This window comes from Theobroma cacao, chromosome 5, assembly GCF_000208745.1.
Source record: "Theobroma cacao cultivar B97-61/B2 chromosome 5, Criollo_cocoa_genome_V2, whole genome shotgun sequence".
In the NCBI taxonomy this organism is placed as follows: Eukaryota; Viridiplantae; Streptophyta; class Magnoliopsida; order Malvales; family Malvaceae; genus Theobroma; species Theobroma cacao.
Window position 1 is genome coordinate 26,171,572 of NC_030854.1, and position 22,791 is coordinate 26,194,362.

A 22,791-nucleotide genomic window follows, 5' to 3' on the forward strand; every position below is an offset into this window, starting at 1 on the left:
TTGACGAAAGTAGATATATTTGTTCATTATATTTTTATCATTTTCAATATATTTTATTATAAATATAACAAGGTTTATTCAATCCGTAAATGTGAATTTTACTTGTATTGATTGACTTTCATTAAAAATATTTTTGTCTTAATTGTAAGAGTATTGAATAATTTATATCTAACTATTATTTAACAAACATTTGTATTTATAAATAGTTATTGTTAAAAATAAATAAAAAATAAGTATTTATGTGCAAGGTACAAGATAACAAATATTTTGTAACTGGAAGTACCTTTATAATAAATTCTTTTATTTTTTTTAAATAACAGGAAAAAAGAATAAAGGAGGCAAAGGCAACTAGTGCTGGAATACAAATAAAAGGAGTAGGGGCCGAATGCTGGAAGATTTGGGTTAGACCCAATTAATGATTAGGCCTTGAGGAGTTTATTTGAACATTAAATGGTAGTATTCGGTCAGCTTCTGAAACATAGTCTGAGCCCTCAAGTCCAACTGCTCTGGGCTCAGCTTCAACTATATATAGAAAAGATTAAAAAACAAAACCCCCAATATTCTATTCTCTCTTCCTTTCTCTCGTCACTTGCTTTTGCTCAGCAAAAACTCAGTCAATCTCTTTGATTGCTCATTCAAAAAACAAAAAGGAATTGAGAGAAATGGGAATAAAAGGAATAGCAAAGAAAGCAATGGAAGTGGGAGAGATGGGATTCAACAAAGAAGGTGGAGTCATTAACTGGTTCCCAGGCCACATGGCCGCCGCCACCCGCGCCATCCGTAACCGCCTAAAGCTCTCCGACCTCGTCATCGAAGTCCGCGACGCCCGTGTCCGTTCAGTATACCTTCATTACTATATTATATCATCTCCTAGTAGTATTTCTTTCTCATTTTCTGTACTCGTAGGTTTATTTGTTTCAAAATAATTCTACTTTTTTTTAATAAAAAATATTTATTTGCAGATTCCATTTTCGTCCGCTCATCAGGACTTGCAGCCCCAGCTCTCTGCTAAAAGACGCATCATTGCTCTTAACAAGAAAGATTTAGCCAATTCCAATGTCCTAAATGTTCGTCTCTGTGTGTGTATATATATTCATTGAATTCGTTCTTATTTTTTTTTTTTGAATCTTCTGCTTCGTTTGATTGTTGCTTTTCTACTTTTGCCTTTTGTTTTAAAAAAAAAAAAAACGCGTTCAAATACTGGAATCTTTCCTATGAAACAATTATTTTTGAATATGGGTTACATTTTAGTTTTTTCTTATTTCAATCAGATATTGTTTCGTCTTTTAGAGGAAATAGCTAAAGTAGCAACCAAACTGGGGTTTGACTAATTCTTTGTAGTTCTAGGTTAAATTAAAACTTTACTGTTGTAATTATGTGGTGTTTTGTGCTAATTGTTTTTCTTTGTAAATATAATGCTTATGGTTTATTATTATTTTCTGTAGAAATGGGTTCGATATTTTGATTCGTGTAAGCAAGATTGTCTTCCTATAAATGCACACAGCAGAAGTTCTGTTAGAAAGGTTAGTTGATGCTCGGCTTTGTTGAAAATGATAAACTTGGGCATAAATTTTTGCTTTGGGATGAATAACAAATTATTAGTGATTACTGATTGAATGTGTTTTGTGTTGTTTTCCAGTCTTGTAGTAATTGCTAAATATTAGTTATTGTTGCGATGGCTTAACATAGAAACAGGAACCTCAACCAATTTTCTGACGAAAACTTGGAAATAAATCTTTTAGGGTAGCATAATTAGCTGATCTTTAACTTCCATGGCTTTTTCCTGAAGGTTGTGTCTCCACTGTGACGGTTATAATTTATGAAATGATCTTTTTCTGAGCTTTAAGAGTGTTTGTTACTTGAAACGATATATAATAATGAAAAAAATGGTAGATTCGTTATTTGATTAGAGTTGACTCATGCTGCATGCACAGAATTTTGCCTCTTGTGCAGGAGAAGAAGACTTATGAGAAAGAGGTTTCCAATGGAGGAAGTTAGTTATTGCATTATAAAATAAGTTGCATACCTATAGCTTGATACAGAGCTGCAAATCTATCTGTTTAGATTGGACAATTTTGTGACATCTTGTAGTAAATTGAAGTATTCAACTGGCTTGTTCATTGGAAAAAAAGGGGAAATGAAAAGTATAAACCTAATTTTTGGTCATCATCACATACGCTGATGGTACATTTGAAGTTTATGCTGGAAAGACATGGTTAAACATGCGCTTCTGCATAGTGTCTCTCTCTGATAATGACATTATGATTCAAGTGAATGAAGCATTTCCATTGTCCAAGAACTGTTTTGTTTATATACAAGATTAGTTTCTAATTAGTTGAGAGGAGATTACAACTGTGCTTTTAGGTTCACTTTTGCTACTCCCTCCTGTGTGGATAAGTGTAGAGGCCTAAGCAGCTCAAATTAATCGTTTGATAAATTATAACTTTTCCTCATATTTTTATTAAATTAATACAAGTACATTTTTAACTTTTTCATTTACATTTGATTTAGAAGAATTTGAAATCATGCTTTTAATTTAGTTGACTAAGTTTGTTGGTTAATGAGGTCTTGCCTTTTTATGGTAAGCATTGATATTGCATCTCCTCTGTAATCGGTTGAATGTATAGTTACACTTACAATATTCAAGTGATCCCTAAATGTTATTGCTTCACATTTTATCTCCAGCTTCATTTATGCCCTGGCATCACATATATTATTCTTTATTATCTCTCTCCTTTTTGTGGTTCATTTATACTAGCTTCTTGAGCTTGTGGAGTTCAAACTGAAGGAAGTGATTTCGAGAGAACCTACCCTTCTTGTTATGGTGGTTGGTGTTCCTAATGTGGGGAAATCAGCTTTAATTAATTCAATCCATCAAATTGCATCAACTCGCTTTCCAGGTAAGATGTTGCTTTTTAGGTTTGATTTTAAGATAAAATTGCAGTGAGAATGGTAATTGATTGAGTTCCTGCTTGTTAGTAATTTATTCCAAATCCATTGACCTTGAGCAATAATAGTTGGAGTTTTATGCATAGTGCAGGAGAAGATGAAACGAGCCACTGTGGGCCCATTGCCAGGTGTTACTCAAGATATTGCTGGGTACAAGGTCAAGTGTTCTACTTTTCCTTTCTCTCTCTATCTCTCTTTCTGGTATTTGCACATGCCCAACAAACCCAGAGATATGCTGGAGTTGGCTATGTTGCGGCCAATCAATACCATGGCTTCTGTTTGTCATCTTAGTGAGCTTCAGTTTATCATGTTACTTTCTAGTCTGGTTGTAAATTGTAAGTTGTAAGTCTGGCCTTGGAGTTGCATTGTCTAACATGCCCTGCAAATATGACTCTAACTCAAGGGCAGCTAGTTGGTTTTGGCTCATTAATTCTTTTCATGTCAAATCAGGCCAGATTGTTCAAGACAATTAATGAACTTGTCATTTTGGGTTGACCAAGTTGATGTGAAATTGATTTCATGTTGAACAAATAAATAATGATGGCAGGTTGACTTGTTTATGTACATAACCTATTTATGATCATTTAACCACCAAGTAAAACTTCAATTTTTATTTTGAGCAAAAAAAACTTCAATTTTTATTTTCTTTCGTTCATCGAAATATATTGATACAAAGTAAATTGTGAAGTCATAAGATATTTTTGTTAATTATATTAGAAAGTTATAACAATTTAACGTCAATATTATCATGTTGAATAAATAGATTTTGATTTTCTATTACAAAGGGTAATTAATTAAGCATGTTAATCTTAAATCATATACATATCAACTGATTACGACATGTTTATTGAATGGATATATGAATCATGCTATGGTACCTGTGTAATAAGAGTTGTGCTTATGTTGGTGATAATGAATAAGTATTGCTTTTATCAATTTTGGCTGCATATTTGACTATTGACATGATACAAACATGTCCTTCCAATAGAAAGTGCCACTTTGCTGTTGCCATTGATTTGATTTGGTGATGGTGTTGGGCATTAAAGTTCTACAGACATCAAAAGTTTGATCCTTATTTAGAAAATTTCTTAAGTTTTTGAATTTTGATATATGTACGATTATCAATGATGATTTGCCTACAAAACTGTCAAGTACTTGTTGCTCTATCATTTTGTTAAAATCATTTGCATTTTTTTCTCCAATTTCTCTCTTTCTAGTTATTTGCAATGGAAGTGTTTTGACTTCCATTGTTACTCCTCATGGTATTTTTTTTTAGCTTCAACATAGTATTAAGGACTTATGTTTTAATATACCTTGTGCTCTACAAACTTACAGATTGCTCATCAACCTAGTATATATGTGCTTGATACACCAGGAGTGCTAGTTCCAAGCATCCCAAACGTAGAGACAGGGTTAAAGCTAGCTTTGGCTGGTAATGCTTTTCAACTCTGATCTCTGTACTCTCCTTAATGGCACTATTTGGCTTACATAAGCATATGCTCATTTTCTAATAATCTTTGCTCAAATGGGGATTCAAATATGTGGATTCTGAACATGCATAGTGTGTTTCTGCAGTTTCTTGAAATGTTTATGTTGCTTTATGGTTCATGTGGTGAGAGGGACAAAAAATCTAAGAAGTGTTTTCAGGACAGTTGCTGCAGTTGCGCAAGTTGGAAGTTGTTATCAGAAATTGTTTTCTGCAACATTCCTTTTCTGTACATTGTTGATTTAAAAATTTCATAAAAGGGAGCATCCTGAATAATACCGATGTGCTAATAATATAATTCAATTCTATCAAAATCATTGTTTTTGTAAAGGGTTCTTGAATATAAAATAAATTTGGTAAATACTAGATATATAAAAAAGTCTATTCTTTTTTTTTTTTTTTATATAGAAGAAAAGCCAATTCTTTAATTCAAAACAAATAAAGGTTATGGAAAAAATGCTGGTTTTGGATTCTCTGCATCACTTGGTGTTTGGGACAATTTAAGTCAACTTTAGTTGTGATGCTTTTGTTTCAATTCCAATTAGATATACAAAATTTTGTGTTTTGTGGATTGTCTTGTTTTGATAAATCCATTATCATCATCAGGGATAGATCCAAGATTTATGTTTACCGAAGCCAGACTTACTAAAAAGTACTCATTTCTTTCTTAGAAAATAGTAGTGATAAATTTTTACAAAAAAGGAAGACACATTTAATATGAATATTTCTTGTAGCATAACTGGCAAATGAAGTTTATATTGAGAATAATATAAATAAACAAAAATTATTGTTCTATATAAACTAAAACTTTTTACAACTATTTCTTACAGATTTTTGTAGTTAAGGGCATTGTCAAAAAATTTTCATTATCAATCTCCTATACATCGATCATTGTAGCAATAAATGCTTGTCTAACTTCATAAGAAATATATTGATGACACACTCAGAGTTATCAATAGACTTTTTGGAAAGACAAATACTTTTATTGAACGCTTGAACCACATGTTTTAGGTACCTGGTCTCTTTCTGATGATGGAAGCTTTTGATGTTTGGTTCATATATTACTTAACTTCTTTCATTTCATATCATTTATCTTTCTTAAGCTTCTTCTGAAATTTCAATTGAATGCTTGAACCACATGTTTTATGGTATGTTCGGTAGCCACGTTAGCACTAGTGCGATGCGTTGAGGACTATTTGCACTGCAAGTATTCATCTCAACATTTGCAATGCAATTGAAACCATTCACAATGCACCACACCCACGATTAGTGGCTAATCTCTGCTCGAGCACAAGAGGTCTAGTAGAGATTCTAAGGTTCTGATCAGCACAATGGTAAAATTGGTAGTGGTGAGATTGAAAAAATTGGTGGTGGTGAGATTGATAATAATGCGATGAGTTTGGGAGTTGTGTTGTTGAGATTGAAACTAGTGATGAGACATGTGTTTGACAAAAAAACAACAATGGTGGTGAGGCGAGGTGTAATGAGAAAAGAAAATGACCATTAAAGACATTAGATATAAGTTTGTATATTATGTAATTTTATTATAAATTTGACATTTACTAAGCGATCAAAATCCATGAGAATTAATAAAAAGTTTTTTTTTTTTATCAAATACTACTAACTATTGTTAAGTAATTCTATATTTACAGTTATTTGAAAATAACAAAGTAATATTATTTATTCTTAATTATTTATGTATTTATTTTTTTTTTATTTCATATAATTAATTATGAATGTATTATTTGTTTATTTATATATCTATTAGCTAAGCAGATTAGGTATATATTTCATGGTTATTTATTCAATTATTTATTTACTTATTTATGTTTTCATACTTATGTACATATGTGTTTATTTTTTTTTGTAATTATTTATTTATTACATGAAAGTAAAGACTGAAATATGTAATAGAATAAAATAACTATTATAAAGATAAAAAAGAAACGATAATATAAAAAAGTAAAAAAAAAGGAACAAGATCCCACATTGTTTGGATGGTGGAGTATGAGGTAGGAGAGAGATAAAATGTTCCCACCACCCATCCATTTCTTCATTGTAATTGGAACGATTTCTTTGTTGCAAAAGATCCTGCTTAGATAAAAAAAGAATGATGGGTTAAGGGGTGTTTATATGGATAATCTTTCCTTTCTCATTGTTTTTAGTGGGTTGCCTCTTTAGCAACTTGTTATTTTGTCTTTTAACCCATAGATTGTGCCTACTTCAAAGCACTTTAATGGGCTTGGAAATTCTATTCTTATGTGAGGGTATTTTTTGGTAGTGACTCATCCACTGTGCACTAAGATTTCTACCGGACTCCTTGTGCTGGCCGATTTGCCACTAATCATGGTTGTAGTGTGATGTGAATGGTTTTAATAACAGTGCATTTGTTAAGTCACACAGTTGCTTGCGGTGTGAGTAGCCCTCAACACACCACACTAATGCTAATCATGGCTACTGAATGGACTGTTAGCCTGCAGTGGATGAATTACCATCAGAATACTCTCACATAATAATAGTCTTTCCAAATCCATTGGAGTGCCTTGAAGTAGGCACTACTAAAAACAATGAGAAGAGAAAGCTTATTTATGAAACTCCTGGTTAACCTATCTCTCCTTTTTTGTCTATGTGAAATCTCTTCCAACAAGGAAATCCTGTCAACTACAAGGAAAAAATGGTTGATTGGGGGGAAAATTTTATGTCTCTCCCCCCACCTTGTGCTTCTTCATCCAAACAAAGTGGGTTCTTGTTCATTTTTCTTTACTTTTTTATTATTATCTTTTCTTTTTTTATAATATGATTTTTTCTTTATAATGTTGTATTTTATTTTATTTCATTTTTTTATGTAATAGATAAACAATTACAACAAACTAAATACATATCAAGTAAAAGCCTAATTCAACAAATAACCATGAAACGTATAATTACTCTATTTAGTAAATAGATAAATAAATAATACATTCATTATTAATTATATAAAACAAAAAATATATAAATACATAAATAATCAAGTAAACAATTTTTACTTTGTTAAGTTCAAATATGCGTAAAATGTGATTTGATATAAATATGATTTTTCTGCATTCTCATGGATTTTATTAGTTTAGTGAATGTCAAATATATTATAAAATCACTTATTATACAAATTTATCTATAATGTTCTTAATGGTCATTTTCTCTTCTCACCTCACTGCGACCGTTGTTTTGAGTTGAATACATGTTGTTCCACCTCAGTTTCAATCTTACTGTTGTACTTGTCAATCTCACTGTTACCACTGTTTTCTATCTCACTGCCAAAAATTGCCAAGAAGCCTGTTTTCAATTAGTTTTGTCTGTATTAAACCATATTGCCTTGCAATGATATTATTATTTTTGTTAGTGCTTAGCATGCCCTCAAACTTTTTTGCATCTTGAAAAACTTTCTTTGCCTCAATCTACTATGGGTCAAGCTAAAATTTATTATAACTTTTGGCATGTTGTCAATAATCGCAAATTCTTCTTTTAGATATTCTGTGGGGGTTTCTGCCTCCACTACCCTATATAGATTCATCCCTGGTTATCAATGACATAGATCCTGTCCTTTTGAGGAATATATAAGATATGCATTCCCCTATTACTCATCATTTTTGGGAAGAGATTATCTGCATGTCTAAATCTTTCAAGCAACTGTGAAAATTGTAATTTTAGTCTACTGCATCTCACTCTACCTATTTAAAGAACTTCAACTGCCTTAATGTACTCGCAGGGTCTGTGAAAGATTCAGTGGTTGGCGAGGATCGCATTGCTCAATACCTACTGGCTGTTCTAAATACTCGAGGCACTCCACTTCACTGGAAGCATTCTAACCAATTGCAAGAGATTACAAACATTACTGAGTACAAACCAGATTACAATCCAAAAGATCTTCGGCCAAAAAGGAAGAAGCTGTCCAGTGTGTCTGATGTGCTGTATGTCAAGGTAATAAGTGCTAGCTCTCTCTCCTCTCTAATGTAGTATGTTCAAGGCTGTGAGAGGTTTTTTATAGGTGTTCACTTCAAATTGTAATCTACGCTTCTTAAATATGATATTGTTTCTCATATGTCACCATTTTCTGTGATGGTGTGGAAATAGTTATGCAGATATCTACTTTCTAACTACGACAAGATATTGTATGATGTTTGATCTGTTAGATATTTCACTATTTTGAGTTCTTATTAAGCCTGATTGTTTAGCATTCTTAGTCTCTGGGGTGAGGTGAGGTTTCCTAGAGATCTTAAGCAAAGTGCTTTAGATAGGTGCAATGAACATCTGATAATTAGGCTATTTGGAATTGCATGGTTAGTCCTTTTGAGTCTTGACTGCTCTAGTCTGGGGGTGGTCCGAACTCACTGGCCAAACAACATCTATTTGTTCTGTACAATATATCTCATAAGACAATACCTCAAACACTTGTACACTGTTGAATGTGGGTTGGAAAAAGGATTATACTCAAGGCTTATACATCTTAGCAGTAAGCATTGACAGTTGACAGCTGTGTGTCAACATCAGATATAAGTCTTGATATTCAATTAGATATAGTGTGATACAATTTAAAGAGACTATAATCGGAGTTTGTTTACTTCCCTTGCATACTTAGATATATATGTACACTTGAAGTCTCAGTTAGAGTAAAAACACTTCAAAAAGGAATTAAAAAGGAAAAAAAGAAACAATTTAAGAAGACTAGGAGCTTGTGGAGTCACACAAGTATGGCGTCTAAGTGCACTCTAGATAAGTATAGCAGAAATTGTCCTTCTCCGAATTACCTCAAAACAAAAGCTTAGAATCCTTTATATATGATTCCAGTTATGTAGGGTTCCAAGGAGGTTACTTCTTAGTAGGTGACAATTGAACAGGTGCTCCTCATGCTGCTATACTTTCTTCTTTTCTAACAAACCGGTTTCTTCTTATAATTTTTAAAGGCTGATTAACCCTATGTCAAGGCCTTCTGCTTGCTAGACAATTTATCAATAAATATTTAAACTATATTGTAAAAATTCAAATTTGAAGGATTTAGAGGATAGCAGTGGGGAAAGTAAGCATTTTGGTCAGTATATTAATCTGTGCCAAACGTGTATTTTATACATTATCCAAAAAAGATAGTGTAATTTATATATTGATCTGGAAAAGTGTGATTTATACTAAATCTAGATATAATTATTGCATAAGGATCAACATTACTAGAATGCAAAAGTCGTGGAAAGTTAATGTGTCTTTATCAGCTGCTGGTACTGTCCTTTTGCCTGTATTTAAAGCATGAAAGTTTGAACTAGCTTCTTTTGGGAGTTGCTAGTCTCGTGCATGCTGAGCAAAAGTTGAGTATATTGTTTCTTGGAGTTGCTTGGTCTCTTGTATGCAGAGCTCAAAGGAGTTGCAAAAGTTGTTCCAGCTATGTGTTATGTTGGATATATCATCAAAATCTGCAATATAAAGATTGTGCAAAGTTTTGGAAACAGTGTCATGGAGCTTCTCATCTTGTGCGATCCAATTGTTTCTAGATATACAAGTAGAGAGTTGGATGGGTTTTATAAATTTGGGGACATCCAAGGTTTCATGTAATCGACATCCTTTTGTTTGCGGTTGATAGGAATAGAGTAAGGATTGATCAGTAGTGACTGATTAACAAATCAATGAGTTTAAGACCTTGGTTTATTCTTACTTATTATGTAAAATATATTACTTGTATATATGTTTCAGTGTAAAGTGTCAATTTACTAGGATGAAGAATTTTTATGGTTCTAAGACAATATTTGAACATTATGTATGAATTATTAATTTGGGTAATGATACCTGTGCTTTTAAGTTTGTCAGATTGCTTTCATAGGTATGTGTGCTCCTTTAAATGCCACTATGTCCACTTTGGATAACAATGATGAACGGCAGAATCTTCTTTCAGTTATTGTCATTTCTATATTTTCACTCCATTTTCTTGCTTGCTCTCAGGATCTTGCGACAGAAGTCCAACATGCATTGTATGTAACTCTGTCGGAATTCAGTGGCAATATCGAAGATGAGAATGACTTGGAATGCCTAATAGAACATCAGTTCGAAGTGCTGCAGAAAGCATTGAAGATACCTCATAAGTCATCAGAAGCTCGTTTGATGGTATCAAAGAAGTTTCTTACTTTATTTAGGACAGGTAAACTAGGTTCTTTTGTCCTTGATGATGTCCCTGAGTTCAACCTTGTATCATAAAATATCTTTCCCCCCTTTGTTTTAATCCTTAATTTTCACAGCAATGGAAGGAAGGAATGATTGATATATTGTATCACCTCACCGGGTTTTGGTTGCTATATCCTTTTTTTGCTTCTTGTCATGTTAAAATGCGACTGAAGAAACATACTGGTCTTCCTGGTCATTGGGCTTTTTCCCAAATGCCGACCAACTAATTAACAGGCTAAATATTGATCATAGATTCCTTGCTAGACAGAGGATACTGTCTCTGATGAGAGCCATGTAGGTGATTTTACTTTGTTGTATTTGCTTGTCCTTGAATCTCATTTACTTGGTCCATGAGAGTCACGTACAACCCAATGCAAATACATGTAAAGCTAAAATCACTCATTCTTAAAATAAATAAAAAATTAGTATAATATCTTAAATTTTTTAAAATTATTTTATAAAAATTAAATAAGTTTTATTTATTTTTTTTGTTGTGTTCAATTGAAGTTTTGTATTTTTATTTGAAATCAAATAGATTTTAATAATTAATGATTGAATAATTATTATTAATTAAAATGTCAGTTATTTTTTATGTTACATGATGTTGATATGACCGGTGAAAGTATTATATGGTTAGATTAACATGTTATATCATTATTCATTATGATTTATCAGATAATGTGATACAAAATGATTAGCACGTTTTTTTATTATAATCCTAACAAGTATAACATGAGACAAAATGATTAGCACATTTTTTTTACAATCTTGACAAGTGATATTTTGATTGACAATCAATTAATTAATCGTTATTTATAAAGATTTATTAATAATTTAATTAAATGTAATAAAAGAATAAATATTTATTTAAATTTTTTAAAATAATTAAAAATCATTTTTAGATGTTATGTGTAAAAATTCAAAGAGCTCATAAGTTACATCTTCATTAAGTATAGGAAATGATGCGAGTGGAAGCCACATTCTCTTTTCATTTATAAAAAAATGAACGCATTCTCTTTCCGTCCAGTATAATTTTTATAAATTAATATTCTTGAAATTATGAAAATTTATTAATTTATTGAGATATTATGTAATTGATAAATTAATAATTTATTAATTTATACATTAATTAATAAAAAATTAATTTATCAAGTTATTATTTATTTTTTAAAATATTGAATTTAATATATGTATTATATATTATGATTGTACGAATATTACCTAATTACTAAATTATAAATTATCATTATTCGTGATGAGTGAATTATTGAGAATGTTATGGGAAATGACAAAAAAAAAAGTTAAAGATTATAATTTTGTACCGGAGCCTGTCTCGGGTAAAGATGTACTCAAAGCAACAATTACATTGTATAATTTTTTCTTGCAATACGAGAACACTAAACTGGAACTTCTTAATGCACTAAGAAATGTTAATAATGAGATTAAAGGAGACATCAATTTCATAAAGAAACAAGTAACATTGAAGTCATATTTTATAAAACCCTTCTAATTGATTTATGTATATATAAAATTTTGATGTACAAGAAAATTATTAATTTATATATCAAACGAAACTTATATATTTTTTAAAAATATATTATTTTATAAATTTAACGAATTATTAATTTACTACGTTGGTCTCAAGTCGGGATCGATCAAAAATATTATTTAATAAAAGTTATTAGTTTATAGAATATTAATTTATAAAAATTTTACTTTATATAAAAAAATGACGTGACTAGATACAAAATTATTCTTTAATTAATATTGGTGAAAGTGCTCATTAAGATTCAACAGTTGCTTGAGCAGATATGGTGGAGTTCTTTGAATGTTGGTAAATAAGCTGTTAGCATTTCCTGTAGACGTATACAGAGCATGTTTCTCACTATTTCTTAATTTTCTTTAATCTTGATAATGTAGTCTTCATGGTTCTTTTATGTATTGTATTTCATCATAAAATAATTTATAGTTTATATTACACTATTTATATGATTCTATATTGTTCTGACCCATGCATAATCATTCAAGGCCACCTAAAATCTTATTATTCGACTAAGTTCTTCCTCTGACATTAATTTAATTGACTATGTCGAAATTTCAGAATTAATATATTTACACAACTTTGATCTCTTTTCTAAATCTTTTGTTTTTAGTTTTATGACATTAGTTCTTAAAACACTATTATATTTTTATCATGTCTAGCTAAAAAATTTTCAAGATACATATGATTGGATTAAATAAAGAAAAAAAAAAACTTTCTTTCATCTCACAAATCTCAATTTGTTCATCTTAAAATTAAAAATCGAGATTTCTAAATCGAAATACCAAAACTGTTACCATTGAACTAAATGGTGAGATATAATTCACTTTAATTTTGCCTTTGGCTTCAAAGAGAGTCTTGTAATTGGATGAGGTGAAGGACTACAGTTACGTGCATGGAAAAAGGGTATTATTGTACTGTAAACTTCAACGTATAACAATAATAGTATGAAAATGTTTTTAATATTAAAATATTTAATAAAGATAAACACATTCGATGCATTCACCTACAAATGTAATGCTTAACATATATTTTTGAAGGAGCATTCTAACTGTTGGTTAGAATAGAAGAAAAAAATTATAAACAGCCTTAATAGGGAGTTGATAATAAGTACTGTGTCTTGTCAACGACTCATAAAAAATTCAGAAACAGATTTCTTTGACGGCTGGGAGCTTCTCAGCATCTTTTCTTTTCCATCATTTTGCATTAAAAGAAAATAGAAAAGGTAGAAAAATAGTAAATCCCAATTTACATTTCAGTAAAAGTAAAAGAGAAATAAAAAAGAGAAACATGAAATTACAACTCCAAAAATAAAATAGCCAATCACCAAAAACAATGCATCCTAGAAAAATTAAACATAAAGTTTAGACAATAAATATGCAGCAAAACAAACAAAAAATGAAACACAAATGAGTAAAAGTAAAGTTGTTTTTCGACCTCTATACCATACCACAGCAAGCCCATGGTTTTATCTGTAATGAATAAGACCATAGATGTTCGCAATATAGATGATAATTACTTTCAACAATATTATGGGTGACCTGATTTGGCTCTCAAAGTAGATGGGAGAAAAAACCAAGAAGACAAGATAGTTTGCAAACTCAACTAAACAACATAGAAACCTTCTTTAATTACATCCTATGAGCATAAAACTAAGTGTATTGATCAATTTATTAACATTTAACACCCATAAATCAAGTCATGTTGTTGAAGGAATAAAGGATGGAAGTCAAAGAAATTAGATTGAAATATACGTAGGTAGTTGGGATTATAAGCTAAGTTGGAAATAAAAAAAAAATTGAGAATCATGATATGTTGAATGAGATTAAAAATATAATACTGGAATAAGAATATTCTTGAAAACTGAAATTCATAGCCAAATGGAGTAAATCAATAGTTATAGTCAATGAGAAATAAATCAAAATAAAAATAAGTACAATAACAAGAGGGTAGAAAAATAAGAAAACTTAGTGTAAAAACATGTTCATATAGTTAAAATAATTCATAAATTAAGTCATTTAGTTATAATATTCTAAATTTATAATGTAATTGATGTTTACAAATGAAACAAATAAACCACATAGGAGATGTCAGACATAAAGTAGCAGCACATAAATGAGATAAATTAGAAAATGTAACAAACTTTTGAACATAAAATGATAGTAGGAAAAGTAAGTTGACAAATCTAGAAGAAACGAAGAATGAAGTTATGAGCTTCATAATAGAGCTATTAATTTAACACTTTAATTACAATTATGTAGAGATAATAAATTTCATAAATTACATGATTAATCAATAATAAAAGAAAGTAATAAAAGAATTATAATGTAAAAGGTAAACCATAATATTGAGAGTCAAGAAACAAAGAAAGAATACACTTGAAAATATCAACGAAGGTTGAAACTTGAAACTTGTAACCTAATAATGCAACTTCAAAAAATAAATTAAATAAAAAATTTCACAATAATTATCGTCAAAACTACCTCTATCAACTTGAAGTTAGAATCAACCATAATAACCTTTCTCACCTTCATCCCCTTTCCTTCACCCAATTCTAAACGTCTACATTAAGAAAAAATTAAATAAGTATATAATATTTAAATGAAATTGTATGTGTAAATTTACCAAAAAATTTAAAATTGTATAACAATAAAATTTTTTAAATATTAAATCATAAAAGAGGAATAATTAGTATGAAATTGAAAAGAAGTAAAAGATATAATTAATTCTTGAACCATTTGTGTTTTAAAAGTTGAACTGTGTATAACAATAATATGTTGAAATAATTATTACCAAGGAAAAGAAAATATAAAAAAATTAAGTAATGCAAAAACTTTAGCTCTACTTATCATCAATTAACAAAATAATTATTCTATTGGTTTTCTCTTTAACAAATAACGCATGAGAATCCAAGATTACTCAACCTTTCTCTTTCAACAATTTGAACATATAAATAAAAAATAAAAAAGAGTAAAATTTTATTTTTTCAAAAAAAAAAAATGAACCTTTTCTTTTCAGAAAAAAGAGCCTTTTTTAAGACAATAAAATACAAATTATTAAAAAATAAAAAAAGTTAAATTTTCTCTTTAATTTCTGCCTCACCATCCATATTTGTGATAGCATGATGACTCGAGTCAAAGTAAATGATTAATGCCTGAAGATGAAGATGGGCTTTGACCCAAATCAGAATTGTCAATAGGAAGACATGGCCCACCACAGCTAGCAACATTAGAAGAGAGACCGTTCACAATTTCCTTCTGTTTAATTTCATAAGCACGCTCATCCTCGGGACCCGTACGTGACCGCCCACTGCATGATTTTGAAAAGTCATCATTCCCATCATGCACATCCCTTTCCAATGCATGATCCAGGGGAACGTTTGAAAGTTGATCCTAACTTTTTATCTTATTATTGGAATATATGTTTTGGCCACCACAAATCTTGTTACAATCCTTAAGGCCACAGCACTCCCTTTCCTCAAGAGGATTGACCATCCCAATTAAACTATCCAATGCTTGATGAAGAAGAAGATAGTGAAGTCTCAACATTGTCCTGCCTAGAGGTAGACTTAAGAATTTTTTTGAGTAGTGTCATAAGTAAAATAATAATAATAATAATTAAAAAAATTAACGAGTTTATTAATATCATTAACTACATCAAACTCTAACATAAATAATATAATTAGTAGGAAATTTTGACACTTCAATGGTATCATCTGACGCCACTCATTTTTATGTCTATTGGCCCATGGTCGTGCCACAAATGAATAGGGACACCAACCACCTTGATCCAAACCATATTTTCATTGAGAGTTTGCCATCGATCATAAGGAGAGATTGAAGTGAACCAAAGATTAAAAAGATCAAAATAATCATTGATTAATGTTAACATTTCAACTCTCTCCCTAAATGTCATCAAAACTTGTGTCTCTCTTAATGTTCTTAATTGAACCCAAACTCCTTAGGAGAAAAGTTTGGATTGAATGAGACCAATATGAAAATCTTTTCTCAACAACCCAACTGTAGATTTTTCAATCCAATCCATATTAGCAAGCGGAACCATTAATCTCAACTTCGGTTCTGTAACCACAACTACAGGCTTAGCAGTTAGTGAAGGTTGTTCTTGGGTCTTTAAGGCAATAAGCATATTCAGGAACTTCTCCGAACTTGTTTTAGGATCTTGAGAAACAGTAATGGCATCACTTCCAACAAAGACCTCCATTAATGGACTTAAATCAAGCACATGATTTAACATGGAAGCCTTAGAAGATCTAGCTTTATTTGCATTCAAAACCCTGATCCATCTATCGTCAAGCTTAGAGTTGTCCCCTTTCTCAATTGCTTTTCTCTACTCCATCTCCAATTGATATCGAACAAGGGCATATTTTGAATACCATATTCTTTTACCTTTAAGGAGATTAGCAACGAAAACATCAACCACCTCCTAAATTGACCAAAAAACTCAGTTAGTTCTGCCTTGGATAATCCTACACTCGCATTACCCATAGAAACCGAGAACAAGCTAGCCCTCCACTTGTCCACACTCTTGGACATGTCTTCTCCCTCCACTCCATCTTAAAAGTTATCATCCTAGTTGTTTTAATTTGTTTCCTTATTCATTTTCAACTTCTAATTATAATATAAAGGGTTTATTAGCATTAATAGCTTTTCATTTTACCAACATTTACATGATTAATCTTTTTTTTACTAAAAATAAGTTAGTCAGAATATTTTAATCTATTTAACTGAAATTCAAGGTTCAAATTTGTTTCATTTTATCAAAATTTAGATAATTAGCCATTTTCTTTACTCAAAATAAATTGGACAGAATATTAATTTTAGTCCATTTTAAAATACATTCAAGATTCAAATTGTTTCTTTGTAGCATAATGAGTGTGTAACTGTGCATGTTCTGTATGTATTTGTTTTTAATTCAGTTCTGATTCATTCTTCTATGGACATATTTTTAGCTTATGCTGTGAAATATAATTTTTTAGGATGGCAGCAATAGTAGCAAGACCTTGCATTTCATCTTCTCACAAGGTTGCTAAGACAAGTGTTTCCATTTTAAGTGCCAATTCTAAAAGTGTGTCATGGACTAAGCTCACAAGTGCTTGTAATATATCATCTTTAGAGAATTTTTAATGTAATTTTGCATCATCTCTAGCAAAGTTGAACAAGGTTGCATTGTGACAAATGCAATGTCTGAATCTAGTGAAAAGAAGCATGTTTCTATGTTGGCAATTGACTTGAAAGGTTTTACTTCCTTTCTGTAATACTTCTTAGTTGCTTACAGAGCTTTGTTGTTTGATTTCCTTAATTTGACCTCACACATGCCTTGTATTCTCATCCAAAAATTTTAGTAGAAACACTTTTTTCAAGGAAAGATGTCTCTAGTAACATCTCTCTAACCTTTTGTTAGTGTGACTTTTGGTTAGGTTGTAATGTTGTTGAGCAAGCACAAATATTACTTTCCATGGACTATCACCATGCTATGTTATTTCCTTAATAAAAATTTGTAAACACTAAGAGTTTTGCTTTTTGTAGGGAAGATGGCATTTATTACCGATGTAGCGGATGATAATGGATATGGCTAGGAAATAGCAAAATCTCTTGTTGCTGCTGGTGTTGAAATTTTAGTGGGAGCATGGGTGCTTGTAAGTAAATAAGACATTTGTAGACCTTATCTAAGCTTTTGTAGGTTTTAAAAAATTGCCAACATGCTGACAAGGAAGTTTTCTTTTAGGCTTTGAACATATTTGAAACTAGCTTGAGACATGGAAAGTTTGATGAATCACACATGTAAGAGCTGGTTTATGTTACAATATTGTAAATAGTTTTAAATTAATGGCTTTTTTCTTATGGAAGTTGATATTACAGATTGCTAGATAGCTTTTTAACGAAGATTACTAAACTTTGTTCCTTTCTTATTCTTTTTAATTGAGATGAGCCTAATCCCACATTTGACTTGTCTTGATAGTTATCCAGGCCATTAATTCTATGCTCTTATCAAGTTCATTCCATCCCAAATTCTTAAATAGCCATTGCCCATTTAAATTTTCCTCACATTTTCTTATCAAAAGAAAAAAAATGAGGTTGAGAAAGAAAGATAGGTGAAGAAAGTGAGATTTAGTGAGGGTTGTTGTTTTTGTGTGAATGTATAAGAAAAAAAATAGAGAGAGGAAAAGAAGTGAGAGAGATTATGAGAAAAAAGAAAAAAGAAAGTGAACAGAATAGGTGTAATACAAGTGGTTTGTTTTGTTGTTTTTAATTTTAAGACTAGTGGGTTTGTTTTTATATTAGTGTTATTGGTTGGTTTTTGAGCTTTGAGGTTAAAGATCTTGTGTACATTGAAATTTTTGGGAGATTGGTGTTTTGATGAAACTTGTGTTCTAGTACTGTTAAAATGTTCTGTGTTCTATGTGTTGGATACAGTTGCCATGAGTTTCAAGGTGCAAGTTACGAGAGCTGTTTTGGTAAAATAAAATAGTGATCAGTAAGATTTTGGAGGCTTTTTGATGGTGACATTCAGCTATGGTATTTACATGGGGAGCTATATGTGATCGGGTACTTACATGTCTCGTATAGGGGATTATCATCCTAGTTGTTTTAATTTGTTACCTTATTCATTTTCAACTTCTAATTATAATATAAAGGGTTTATTAGCATTAATAGCTTTTCATTTTACCAACATTTACATGATTAATCTTTTTTTTACTCAAAATAAGTTAGTCATAATATTTTAATCTATTTAATTGAAATTCAAGGTTCAAATTTGTTTCATTTTATCAAAATTTAGATAATTAGCCATTTTCTTTACTCAAAATAAATTGGACAGAATATTAATTTTAGTCCATTTTAAAATATATTCAAGATTCAAATTGTTTCTTTGTAGCATAATGAGTGTGTAACTGTGCATGTTCTGTATGTATTTGTTTTTAATTCAGTTCTGATTCATTCTTTTATGGACATATTTTTAGCTTCTGCTGTGAAATATAATTTTTTAGGATGGCAGCAATAGTAGCAAGACCTTGCATTTCATCTTCTCACAAGGTTGCTAAGACAAGTGTTTCCATTTTAAGTGCAAATTCTAAAAGTGTCATGGACTAAGCTCACAAGTGCTTGTAATATATCATCTTTAGAGAATTTTTAATGTAATTTTGCATCATCTTTAGCAAAGTTGAACAAGGTTGCATTGTGACAAATGCAATGTCTGAATCTAGTGAAAAGAAGCATGTTTCTATGTTGGCAATTGACTTGAAAGGTTTTACTTCCTTTCTGTAATACTTCTTAGTTGCTTACAGAGCTTTGTTGTTTGATTTCCTTAATTTGACCTCACACATGCCTTGTATTCTCATCCAAAAATTTTAGTAGAAACACTTTTTTCAAGGAAAGATGTCTCTAGTAACATCTTTCTAACCTTTTGTTAGTGTCACTTTTGGTTAGGTTGTAATGTTGTTTAGCAAGCACAAATATTACTTTCCATGGACTATCACCATGCTATGTTATTTCCTTAATAAAATTTTGTAAACACTAAGAGTTTTGCTTTTTGTAGGGAAGATGGCATTTATTACCGATGTAGCGGATGATAATGGATATGGCTAGGAAATAGCAAAATCTCTTGTTGCTGCTGGTGTTGAAATTTTAGTGGGAGCATGGGTGCTTGTAAGTAAATAAGACCTTTGTAGACTTTATCTAAGCTTTTGTAGGTTTTAAAAAATTACCAACATGCTGACAAGGAAGTTTTCTTTTAGGCTTTGAACATATTTGAAACTAGCTTGAGACATGGAAAGTTTGATGAATCACGCATGTAAGAGCTGGTTTATGTTACAATATTGTAAATAGTTTTGAATTAATGGTTTCTTATGGAAGTTGATATTACAGATTGCTAGATAGCTCTTTAACGAAGATTACTAAACTTTGTTCCTTTCTTATTCTTTTTAATTGAGACGAGCCTAATCCCATATTTGACTTTTCTTGATCGTTATCCAGGCCATTAATTCTATGCTTTTATCAAGTTCATTCCATCCCAAATTCTTAAATAGCCATTGCCCATTTAAATTTTTCTCACATTTTCTTATCAAAAGAAAAAAAAATGAGGTTGAGCAAGAAAGATAGGTGAAGAAAGTGAGATTTAGTGAGGGTTGTTGTTTTTGTGTGAATGTATAAGAAAAAAAAATAGAGAGAGGAAAAGAAGTGAGAAAGATTATGAGAAAAAAGAAAAAAAAAAGTGAACAGAATAAGTGTAATACAAGTGGTTTGTTTTGTTGCTTTTAATTTTAAGACTAGTGGGTTTGTTTTTATATTAGTGTTATTGGTTGGTTTTTGAGCTTTGAGGTTAAAGATCTTGTGTGCATTGAAATTTTTTGGGGATTGGTGTTTTGATGAAACTTGTGTTCTAGTACTGTTAAAATGTTCTGTGTTCTATGTGTTGGATACAGTTGCCATGAGTTTCAAGGTGCAAGTTACGAGAGCTGTTTTGGTAAAATAAAATAGTGATCAGTAAGGTTTTGGAGGCTTTTTAATGGTGACATTCAGCTATGGTATTTACATGGGGAGCTATATGTGATCGGGTACTTACATGTCTCACATAGGAATGAGTGAAATTTTGCATGTTGTCTTATATGTGGAGGGATGCTAAGGATATAGGGTTGTTACTACGATGTTTTTAACATCCCGAGAGTAATTGGATTCTTTGAGGATGGCATATGTGGTATGTCCGGTAGACATTCGAAGGGGTTTGAATGTGGTGTAAGGGCTTGTCTAAGGATTGTGCAACTTCGTGTTTTGCTTGACCACCTTTCCACCATTTGGACTTTTTCGACATGGCAAGAAGCTTCATTTTCAATAATTTCTGTTGACTCCATATGTTTTTAATTATAATAAAAACATTTTTTATTTATTGATATCTAATTTTACTATTTAAGTGTGTAAGATAAAGTTTAATTCCCTTAATAAATTTGATAATTAAAAGTAAGTCAAGAAGCTTGCTTGCTTAAAAGATGGGTTAATCAGTTAAAGAGGGAAATGAGAAAAGGTTTAGTGAAAATATAACATCATTAACTGATTAATGTGGAGCCTTAACCAGTTAAGGTAAAACTGAGCACTATATAAAAGCAAGGCAGAAAAGCCTTAATCATTTAACACCAAACTTAACTGATTAAGAAAGTATTGGAAGCTAAAGATAGAGGTGTGCTAATGGGTTAAAGAATGGGGTTAATCGATTAAAACACAAGACTTGAAGTACCTTGAAGCACCAAAATCCAAATTTAAATTGAAGTTAATCGTTGAAGGGAGTCAAAATGAAGAAATTCAAATTCAAAGAATTTTTAATTGGTTGAAGTTTATCTTAATCAACTAAAGTTAGAGGAAGAGAAGCTTCAATTAGTTAAAGGAAGGATTAACCAATTAAAGGGAGATTGTTGGTTAGAGAAGTTTGAAAACAGAATGTTCTTAATTTGTTAAAGCCATCTTTAACTAATTAACACAATAAAAAAAAGGCTAAATAGTGCAAGACAAAGAAGGCTAAATTGGTTATAACCTGCCTTTTACCAGTTAACCAAAAATTGTCTGCACATTAGAATTTAAATGTTAGAAGACAAAATAATGTCTAGGAAGGCATAAAAAATGCTCATAATGGATAGATATTGACTCTAACAAAAAAATATGAGTCTCCAAATATAAAAAGAAGCTCCAACAATAAAAAAAGCAAGAGAAAACCTACCAAGATCACATTTTGAGCAAATAGCCAAAGAACTTTCTTTTACGCATCTGTTTTTTAGTCCTATTCTTGTAAAGGTGTTTGAGATTTATTTTATTCATCTTAGATCAACAAGGGTGATCACATGTATTCCTTTTTTCTTCTTTATTCTTGGGTGATTAGAGTGTGAGAAACACTCTATTTATAATAAGGGATTAGAGCTTGGGTAGAAACTCACCGTGTAAAAGTTTGGTGAAAGCAGTTAATTCCACTAGTTTAGTGAAGTTGGGTTGAAGATCCTTAATTGAGAGATCAAGGTAGTGGATGTAGGTCAAGGAGAACGAATTACTTGAAACACTTGTCTTTTGTCCACTTTTCTTTACTTTTTCCTTACTTAGTGTGTTTTTAACCTTAACAAGTTTTAAACCTTTCATTTTTATTTTACAAAAAGATTTTCAAAATAAACACAGCCTTCAAAATAATTTTAAAGTGCTATTCACCCCTCTCTAACACTATATTTGGACCAACAAGTGGTATCAGAGTCTAACCCTAAAAAGTAAGGTTTAACATGTTTAAAGAATATCCAAATGACTTTACAAAAGTCTGTTGTTACTGAGGGTCAATCCACAAATAAGCTTGCTTTATTTAATGGATCAAATTATGCTTATTAAAGTACTAGAATGTCTATTTATATTAGAGTTTTTGATTATAAAATGTGAGATGTAATTACAAGAGAACTTTATATTCTCACCTCACTTAGTTTTTCACGAAAGAGAGAATTCTCAAATCAAGAGCAAAGTGAACTAAAGTTGAAGTAAAAAAGGTTCAGACCAATTTTAAAGCTATTAACACTCTACATTGTGCATTAACTCCCATTGAATTCAATAAAATCTCTAGTTGTATCACAACCAAAGAAATTTGAGAAAAACTTAGAGTC

General features: G+C 30.7%; 1 protein-coding gene across 2 annotated transcripts; it reads left to right on the top strand.

Annotated features, from left to right (window-relative positions):
• On the top strand, positions 542-10,866 carry LOC18598887 (short integuments 2, mitochondrial). 2 transcript variants are annotated; one of them, XM_018122116.1, is made up of 8 exons: positions 542-839; positions 963-1,067; positions 1,446-1,523; positions 2,759-2,900; positions 3,036-3,106; positions 4,285-4,381; positions 8,181-8,392; positions 10,397-10,866. In XM_018122116.1, exons 1-8 carry the CDS (start codon positions 663-665, stop codon positions 10,646-10,648), a joined length of 1,134 nt encoding a protein of 377 aa, XP_017977605.1. In that variant the 5' UTR covers positions 542-662; the 3' UTR covers positions 10,649-10,866. The 2 variants fall into 2 exon arrangements, with proteins under 2 accessions (XP_017977605.1, XP_017977606.1); XM_018122117.1 differs by having other exon boundaries at positions 543-830.